The 10038-nt window shown below is 48.4% G+C and overlaps 1 protein-coding gene across 1 annotated transcript in view; it reads left to right on the top strand.

Annotated features, from left to right (window-relative positions):
• The window catches only part of LOC145338612 (scavenger receptor cysteine-rich type 1 protein M130-like), a 70049-nt gene extending 61913 nt beyond the window's left edge, over positions 1 to 8136 (top strand). The window contains exons 16-18 of the mRNA XM_080182991.1: positions 243 to 536; positions 5010 to 5126; positions 8048 to 8136. Of these exons, the coding sequence (XP_080039117.1) occupies positions 243 to 536; positions 5010 to 5126; positions 8048 to 8136 (500 nt within the window). The remainder of the gene's footprint in view (positions 1 to 242; positions 537 to 5009; positions 5127 to 8047) is intronic.
• Positions 8137 to 10038: the final 1902 nt, after the last annotated feature.

Raw genomic sequence — 10038 nt, 5'->3', positions numbered from 1 at the left:
TGACAGGTACGATATATTTTACGACGGAAGTTAACCGTCCCTTCGAACTTGCCAATGATTGAGAAGTAGACCGATATTGACCACATGTTAGTGGCACAGTGGCAATCTCGATTCATGTTGAGAAGTTCACTAAATCAAAGCGGTTCAAAATATCTCAATTTTGGAGGGTAAATGAGGTATTATAAGATTACCCCAGGCAAGCACTGCTTTAACAAGAAATTCTTCGTGATATTGTGCACTAGGACCGAAACCACGATTGTCCCTACAGCCTGACTATGATGTCTTCCTCAGAGGGGAGTCTCTCACCTTAAAATGCACTCTTCAAAGCCACAATACAAGCAAGAGGCTGGAGTTCTTGAGGAACAGTGTGTACGTCTCGCACAAAGAACTGGATCCCGAGGAAGTTTCCGCCAAGTTCAGCCTCCAGAATATTGGTGACGAGGACCAGGGGGACTACACTTGCCATTATGTCTACAAAGTGGGCGAGGACTGGGTGCAGTCAACACCCAGTGACCCGGTGCAAGTGGTTATCACAGGTGAGATTCACGTTTGGACACGACGGGATTCCCAGTTATTCGCAGTGGTCCGGTTCCAAAACAATTATCCATTATGAGATCTGCATTGCCCCGTGTGCTGATTGTCAGTGGGATGGTTTCAGGCTTACTATTCCCTTCTTGACACGATCTCTTCAGCCGATGTCCACTGTCAGTTCGACTCTGACCAACACCGGTGGCAATCCTGAGTGCCTTTGAGGTCATAAGAACATAAGAAATAGGAGCAGGAGTAGGCCATCTAGCCCTTCGAGCCTGCCCCGCCATTCAATAAGATCATGGCTGATCTGTCGTGGCTCAGTTCCACATTCCCGCCCTCTCCCCATAACCCTTAATCCCCTCTCTTATCAAGAACCCATCAACCCGCGTCTTAAATATATTTAGCGAGGCAGCCTCCACCACTTCAACGGGCAGAGAGTTCCAGAGATTCACCACCCTTTGAGTGAAGAAGTTCTTCCTCAACTCCGTTCTAAACTGCCCCCCCCCCTTTTATCTTGAGGCTGTGCCCCCTAGTGCTACTGTCCTTTCTGAGCGGGAAGAGTCTCTCCACCTCTATCCTATCCATCCCATTCATCATCTTATACGTCTCAATGAGATCTCCCCTCATTCTTCTAAACTCTAACGAGTACAAGCCTAGTTTATTCAGCCTCTCCTCATAGCTCAACCCCCTCAACTCCGGTATCAGCCTAGTAAACCTCCTCTGCACTCCCTCCAAGGCCAAAATATCCTTGCGTAAGTGCGGCGACCAAAACTGCACACAGTACTCCAGCTGCGGCCTCACCAGTGCCCTCACCAGTGCCCTCACCAGTGCCCTCACCAGTGTCCTCACCAGTGTCCTCACCAGTGCCCTCACTTGTGCCTCACCAGTGCCCTCACCTGTGCCTCACCAGTGCCCTCACCAGTGCCCTCACCAGTGCCCTCACCAGTGCCCTCACCGGTGACCAGTGTCCGAATTCTTAACTTTTTTTCTCCCTCGAGAATGATACAGTATCAACAGTACAGGAGTGGTCCACTCTGCCCATCGGGTCTGTACTGCCCAGCAGGCCCGACCCCTCTCAACCCTCATGCTCACCCCACTAATCCTCCTGACTCTAGTGGTCAATGCAACCTGACTAGTCGACCTCACCAGCACATCTCAGGACTGTGAGCAAACGGGAGCGCCCAAACTTAAACCCAGGCAGACACGAGAACCAATTGGACATGGGTGCCCGGTGCTGTGAGGTAGCAGTGCGCCGCTGTGCCACCCAGGACCGCTGCCATGCCACCTTGCTCCGTGTATTCTGCCTTCAGGGCCTCGTCCTTTCTTTCTTAACCTATGTAGTTTGTACCGACGCGTACAAGAGCCTCGGTGCGTTCACCTCCTCCCTCCAGAATGTTCTGCCTCAAGACACCCTTGAACCGAGCACCAGGGAGGCAATCCGTCACTCCAGGGCCTGGTTTGTGGTCACACACACAGCCTGTCTGTTCCCCTTGCAACGGAATCGCCTATAACTATTACGGCGGCGCACATTTGCCTCCGCCCTCCACGGCAGGGCTAACCGAGGTGAAAATCAGGGTTCTGAGAGCTCATTTCCCACAACGGCGTCCAAAACCGGTTTATCTGTTGTGCAGGGGAATGGCCACAGGAGATCCCTGCGCTCTCTGCCTATTGGCCTTCCTCTGTCAGATGGCCACACATTCCCTTCCTGTGTGCGGGGTCTCTCCGGATGTCCTATCCAGGATATTCCCTCACCCGCGGATGCCCCACGGTGTCTCCAGCCGGCTCCCGGGCTCTGAAAACTGAGCTCCCAGGAGCTGCACATAAGAACATAAGAAATAGGAGCAGGAGTAGGCCATCTAGCCCTTCGAGCCTGCCCCGCCATTCAATAAGATCATGGCTGATCTGTCGTGGCTCAGTTCCACATTCCCGCCCTCTCCCCATAACCCTTAATCCCCTCACTTATCAAAAACCCATCAACCCGCGTCTTAAAAATATTTAGCGAGGCAGCCTCCACCACTTCAACGGGCAGAGAATTCCAGAGATTCACCACCCTTTGAGTGAAGAAGTTCCTCCTCAACTCCGTTCTAAGCTGCCCCCCCCTTTATCTTACAAGCATAGTTTATTCAGCCTCTCCTGGTAGCTCAACTCCCTCAACTCCGGCATCTGCCTAGTAAACCTCCTCTGCACTCCCTCCAGGGCCAAAATATCCTTGCGTAAGTACGGCGCCCAGAACTGCACACAGTACTCCAGCTGCGGCCTCACCAATGCTCTATACAGCTGCAGCAAGACCTCCCTACTTTTATATTCAATCCCTCTCGCTATGAAGGCCAGCATCCCATTCGCCTTCCTGACCACCTGCTGCACCTGCAGGCTGGGTTTTTGCCACTCATGCACAAGGACCCCGAGGTCCCTCTGCACCGTCGCCTGCTGCAGTTTTTTGCCACGTAAGTAATAGTCCTTCCTACCATTATTCCTACCAAAGTGGACCACCTCGCACTTGCCAACATTAAACTCCATTTGCCATTTCCTGGCCCATTCGCCCAGCCTATCTAGATCCTTCTGCAGACTCTCCACACCCTCTGCGCAATTTTCCATTCCACCAATCTTGGTGTCATCAGCAAATTTTGACACCCTACACTCGGTTCCCTCCTCCAGATCATCTATATAAATGGTAAATAGCTGAGGCCCCAGCACCGACCCCTGGGGCACCCCACTAGTCACCATCCGCCAATCCGAATTGTACCCATTGACCCCCACTCTCTGCCTCCTATTTGACAACCAGTCCTCTATCCACGCTAACACCCTACCCCCAACTCCATGTCCCTCGACCTTCTGCAATAACCTCTTGTGCGGCACCTTATCAAACACCTTCTGAAAATCCAGAAAGACCACATCCACCGGCTCTCCTCTATTCACCGCCCTAGACACATCCTCATAGAACTCCAGTAAATTTGTCAGACACGACTTCCCCTTAACAAAACCGTGCTGCGTCTGCTCTATCAAGCAGTTCCCCTCAAGGCGCCTCGCTATTTCCTCCTTGATGACAGATTCTAACATTTTACCTACAACAGACATTAAACTAACCGGCCTATAATTCCCCGCCTTTCGCCTGGCACCCTTCTTAAACAACGGCGTAACATTAGCCGTTTTCCAATCATCCGGCACTTCCCCGGAATCCAGCGACGTCTGGAAAATAACCACCAAGGCATCCACTGTCACCTCCGCCATTTCTTTCAGAACCCTCGGATGCATTCCATCCGATCCTGGGGACTTGTCCACAATCAGCCCCTCCAGTCTGTCGAGCACCGCCTCTCTAGTAACAATAATGTCATTAAGACCCTCCAGTCCTACCACCTTTCCATCGCTAACACCCGGCAAATTATTCACGTCCTCCTCCGTGAAGACAGAAACAAAAAAGTTATTCAAGGCCTCAGCCATATCCCCATCCCCTACCACTAAGAGCGCTGGAGACATTCCCTGCACTCGAGGAGGAAACCACACCTTGGAGCTCTCCTGTCATGTCTTGCGATTTTACGTTATGCTTTTGAAAAGTGTTTTGTTTCAGATTATACTCAATTCTTTGGGGGCTTTCTCTCCTGCTCCTCGTTCCAACCGAACATAAGCTTTAAAAGCTATAAGCTACAAGATTTGCACAGAAACACTATTGCAGCGTACAGCAAAAACTGCTACGCCAAGATGTTAAATGAAAATAATAACAAGCAAAAACTACTTACCGGTTACCTGCCAATCATTTATCTGTTGTCTGAGATGACACAGTTTGATTTCCTTCTACCTCCCACTTGCTGGGAAGTCCTACTCACAGCCTCACCCCTCTGTTCCAACCGGAGAGGGACACCTCATTCCCTCAGTACCGAGTTCCCCATACCCTCACTCTCACTCAAATCTCACTCCGGTTGCATTCTCTCTCCCGCTGCCGTGTGCGTGGAGGCTTGTATTATGTTACAGGTCGAGCGACTCATTATATTCGCCATTAAACTATTCTTTTTCACAAAGCGCACAGTTTGTTTGTTTGAGTGATGTGTCAGCCACAGTTCAGTGTTAACCTTCCAATTCAAAAGCGTTATCTCGTTTTCATTACAGATACGCTATCGAGTCGCCGGGGAGGGTCCCCAGGTAATGTACAATGTCTAAGTCCTGACAAACATGCGCTCGCAAACGACTTTCGTGAAATATTTCTAAAAGTTTGGGTGATGGTGCTGCACAATGTGTACAGACTTACCGATGAGATGTGCACAATTATATCTTGACTGACTGTGGGATGAAAAAACATCCGGAAGCTTCGAAATCGTTGCTGAAGTCCAAATTGGGAAGTTGTTTTCCAATGTCCAAATGATTAACAAAGTTTTGGAATATCACAATTTCATCCATCTGTCTGACGGCTCGCTGCCAACCTACTAATGTGTCTCTCCTTCCATCCTTCCGTCCGTCCGAGTTAACTTTGTCATCTCCCTTTGCAGACTCTCCGAAGAGGAAAGGGATCATTGGCTTCTGTGTGGTTGGATTAATTTTAATTGTCATGGCGGTTTTTGTTGCAAATCGTTACCGGAAATACGGATACGTTTGGTCCAGGAGAGGTGAGGAGAGTAAAGTCCACATTTTAATGACATGCCCCGAACTGCGAACTGCATTGTCCGTCTGCGACCTGGATATGATTCGGGGTGGGTGGGTGGAAATAAAACTAGAGGGTTAGTTTTGCCCCTGTCCAATTATCACTCCTTGAATGACGTCTGAAGTCAGAGTCAGAGAAGTTTACATCACCCTCTGTTCCAGGGCGCCCTGGTTTTTATCGCTAAGCTAGTCCAACTTGCCCACATTTGGCCAATCTCCCTGTAGGCTCATCCTACACCCGTAACTCTCTGAGCGTCCATTAATGGAGCAGGAGTAACTGTTTATTTTTTAGCCTGTCCGTTAGATCTCTCACTCCTCAGCCAGACACTGTTTTGTTTCAGGATTTCAGCCTGTCCTATTAGGGGATCAAATTGACGCAGTTCCTCAGGAAGTGTCAGAGGGGACAATATAGACCATCAGTGCTGGCCATTCACAAACAACCATCTATCCTAATCCCATTTCGCAACATCTGGCTCATTGCCGAAATGCCTCGAACTCCGCGCCAATCACACTTCCCGGAAGTGAATTCGAGACTTCCAACACCTTCCGGGTGAGATTTTTCTTTCTCCAGGCATGCCCTCTGAAGCCCCCTACCCCACACAGTAAATCGCACCACCAAGGGGAAGATCTCAATGCTCTCCATTCCATCGATGACATTTTCAATCTTGTGCAACTTAATACACCCCCCCACACCCCTCCCATCTCTGCCGCACATTCTCCGAAAAAGATCATGTAATCCAGTGCAGTGTGGAGATGGTGTGCGGAATATCTATTCCAAGGTTACAACCTCAGTCTCCTTAGTCTGAATAACTAAACTCTCCAGCTCAGGGAATTGGGTGGCAAATCCCCCTCTTCCTTATTCCTCTACTATTCACACCCTGGCAAAAACAAAATATGGATGCGGGAACTACATCGAGAATGTTCTAACAGTGCAATGTCTGGTTCTTTTTTGTCCCCAGCCCTCGGCGCCCACACCCCATCTGCACCCTGCACTGGCTGAGATGATTTTTTCAGACAATGTGAGAACATAAGAACATAAGAAATAGGAGCAGGAGTTGGCCATCTAGCCCTTCGATGCTGCCCCGCCATTCAATAAAATCATGTCTGATCTGTCGTGGCTCAGTTCCACATTCCCGCCCTCTCCCCATAACCCTTAATTCCCTCGCTTATCAAAAACCCATCAACCCGCGTCTTAAATATATTTAGCGAGGCAGCCTCCACCACTTCAACGGGCAGAGAATTCCAGAGATTCACCACCCTTTGAGTGAAGAAGTTCCTCCTCAACTCCGTTCTAAACCGCCCCCCCCCCTTTATCTTGAGGCTGTGCCCCCTAGTCCTACTGTCCTTTCTGAGCGGGAAGAGTCTCTCCACCTCTATCCTATCCATCCCATTCATCATCTTATACGTCTCAATGAGATCTCCCCTCATTCTTCTAAACTCTAACGAGTACAAGCCTAGTTTATTCAGCCTCTCCTCATAGTTCAACTCCCTCAACTCCGGTATCAGCCTAGTGAACCTCCTCTGCACTCCCTCCAAGGCCAAAATATCCTTGCTTAAGTGCGGTGACCAAAACTGCACACAGTACTCCAGCTGCGGCCTCACCAATGCCCTATACAGCTGCAGCAAGACCTCCCTACTTTTATATTCAATCCCCCTCGCTATGAAGGCCAGCATCCCATTCGCCTTCCTGACCACCTGCTGCACCTGCAAGCTGGGTTTTTGCGACTCATGCACAAGGACCCCGAGGTCCCTCTGCACCATCGCCTGCTGCAGTTTTTCACCACGTAAGTAATAGTCCTTCCTACCATTATTCCTACCAAAGTGGATAACCTCGCACTTGCTAACATTAAATTCCATTTGCCAGTTCCTGACCCATTCGCCCAGCCTATCTAGTGAGGCTAGTTTATGTTAAATATTTTGAGGTGTGCGATGTCTTGTCCTGGTCTGTGCCTTTAAGAAGGGAAGGTCGGAGTGAAGACTTGCTGGCACGGGGGCTATTCACTGTATTTCATATAGTGTTATAAGCACACACAGGAAACACACACTTCAACAGCAAATACCAGAGACTGTTTTATTATTGTTTGTAAATTACCATGGTGGGCCACTCTGTGCCTTTCTGATACATAACAATTATTATTTATAAAATTTATAAACATAAATAATTTATATACATTTATATAAATAAATTTTATAGAGAAAATATTTATTCATAAATATTTATAAAATTAAAACTATAAATTGTCCGGAATGGGGGAGTTCTCAGCAGCCTGGGATAAATGCCATCGGGCCCCGGAGATTTATCAGTTTTAATGCTCCCTAGAAGCACTAACACTTCTTCCCTCGGAATGGATAGTTCCTTCAAACGGTCTACAGCTCCCGCAAAGACTGTACCAGACATCAAGCCCCTCTCCTTCGTGAATACCAACGCAAAGTATTCATTCAGGATCTCCCCAATTCCCTTGGACTCTGAGCACAGTTCCCCTCGTCTGTCCCTGAGGGGACTGATTTTTTCCCCTAGCCGCCCTTTTGCTCCTAACATAGGAGTAAAACGCCTTTGGATTTTCCTTAACCCTACCTGCTGAAGCCATTTCATGCCCCCTTTTTGCTTTCCTAACTCCCTCTTTGAGATCCCTCCTACTCTCTCTGTGTATTCCTCCACCGCTCTCTCCGTTCCCAGTTGCTTAGACCTGACATACGCCTCTCGTTTCTTCCTGACCAGGTCCTCAATATCTCTAGTAATCCACGGCTCTCTAATCCTACCTTTCCCATCCTTCCTGCTAACCGGCACATGCCTTTCCTACACCCATTCCAGAATTATTATTATAATTTATAAATTTATAAAATTTCTTTGTTCTTTATATAAGATATTTTGCCCCCCTCCCCACAGGATTCCGCACACAAAACCTGCAGCCACTAATTAGCAATCAGGAGGATCCAGATCGCAGTGATTATGTCGATGAAGACACCACCATATAAGAGGGATAACATGACCGCACCTACAGGCCCACAATCTCCAAAGGACAAGACTGGGAATCCCTGTGTTACATTTGTCAGCGACTTCTGGATAAGTTTATTTGTATTTTTTTGTTTGCTCTCTAAAGTTGAACCGCTGCATCCCTTGCGCTCTCTACACAAGCCTGGCAAACCACGGTGAAACTCTCTGTGCGTTTAACAACACTTTGACCGCCCTGGCGTTTCCTCGGCCCTGAGACCACACTTTCGAGGGTAGGGAAAATCGAAGGAGATGAGACAGGGAAACAACTAACTCCTTGGAATTTCCCACCTATACATTCTCAAGAACAACCACTGCACAGACTCCGTACTTCGAATAAGCTTCCATAACCGTCGATATCCATTGAGTTGAAGATGCGCCATGGAGTGGTGTGTTACCTTCTCTACTGGTGAAGCTCAACAAGGCTCATGTAGACTGTCCATCGAGTGCACATTTTTCCAATGCCAGGCTGCATTCAATTTGAGAATCAAGCTCTCCCATTTCGGCTTATCTCGGTAATTTGTGATAATTTTAGCTTTGCAGACCGTTACTCACCCCCATGTAACCTTCCATCAGGTCTCGACAAGCCGTCCCTCCAGCGAGTTATCCAGCACAACTCACTGATCCCTTTCAAACAGATTCTCCTGGAATTGTCCCTGGATTGGCAGGTGTTAATGCAGAACATAGAACATAGAACATTACAGCGCAGAACAGGCCCTTCGGCCCACGATATTGCGCCGACCAGTTACAAAACAATGAGCCACTAACCTAAACCAATCCCTTCTCGTCCATAAACCTATCCACGGATCACTTAAACGCCCCCAAACTAGGCGCATTTACAACTGCAGCAGGCAGGGCATTCCAATCCCTCACCACCCTCTGGGTAAAGAACCTACCCCTGACATCCGTCCTATAACTACCCCCCCCTTAATTTAAAGCCATGCCCCCTCGTGCTAGATTTCTCCATCCGAGGAAAAAGGCTATCACTGTCCACCCTATCTAAACCTCTAATCATCTTATATGTTTCAATAAGATCCCCTCTTAGCCGCCTTCTTTCCAGCGAAAACAACCCCAAATCCCTCAGCCTCTCCTCATAGGACCTCCCCTCCATACCAGGCAACATCCTGGTAAACCTCCTCTGCACCCTCTCCAAAGCCTCCACATCCTTCCTGTAATGTGGGGACCAGAACTGCACACAATACTCCAAGTGCGGCCGCACCAGAGTAGTGTACAGTTGCAACATGACGCTGCGACTCCTAAATTCAATCCCCCTACCAATAAACGCCAAGACACCGTACGCCTTCCTAACAACCCTATCTACTTGACTCCCAACTTTCAGGGATCTATGTACACACACACCTAGATCCCTCTGCTCCTCCACACTATTCAAAGTCCTCCCGTTAGCCCTATACTCGACACATCTGTTATTCCTACCAAAGTGAATTACCTCACACTTCTCCGCATTAAACTCCATCTGCCACCTCTCGGCCCAGCTCTGCAACCTGTCTAAGTCTTCCTGCAAACTATGACACCCTTCCTCACAATCTACCACACCTCCGACTTTGGTGCCATCAGCAAACTTACTAATCCACCCAACTATACCCTCATCCAGTTCATTAATAAAAATTACAAACAGCAGTGGCCCCAAAACAGATCCCTGAGGCACACCACTCGAAACCGAACTCCATGATGAATAGAAAGATGCTGTTGCACGTTTGTGCATCGACCATTTGGGAAATAAGGCCTCGCTAAAGCTCTCTTGGCTTTGGTTCGCTCATTAACGGTTTTTTTATTGCTCCGATTTGTTACCAACTTTAATTTTTTTTATTATCATTTCATTGAGTTTGCCGTTCGATTGCGATCCGTTGATCAGTGATAGAATGGCT

Source organism: Carcharhinus amblyrhynchos, unplaced genomic scaffold (assembly GCF_965287045.1).
Source record: "Carcharhinus amblyrhynchos unplaced genomic scaffold, sCarAmb.v2.hapA chromosome_108, whole genome shotgun sequence".
NCBI classification, from domain to species: domain Eukaryota; kingdom Metazoa; phylum Chordata; class Chondrichthyes; order Carcharhiniformes; family Carcharhinidae; genus Carcharhinus; species Carcharhinus amblyrhynchos.
The sequence above is the reverse complement of the archived record's forward strand: the minus strand, read 5'-3'. Positions and strand labels throughout refer to the sequence as shown.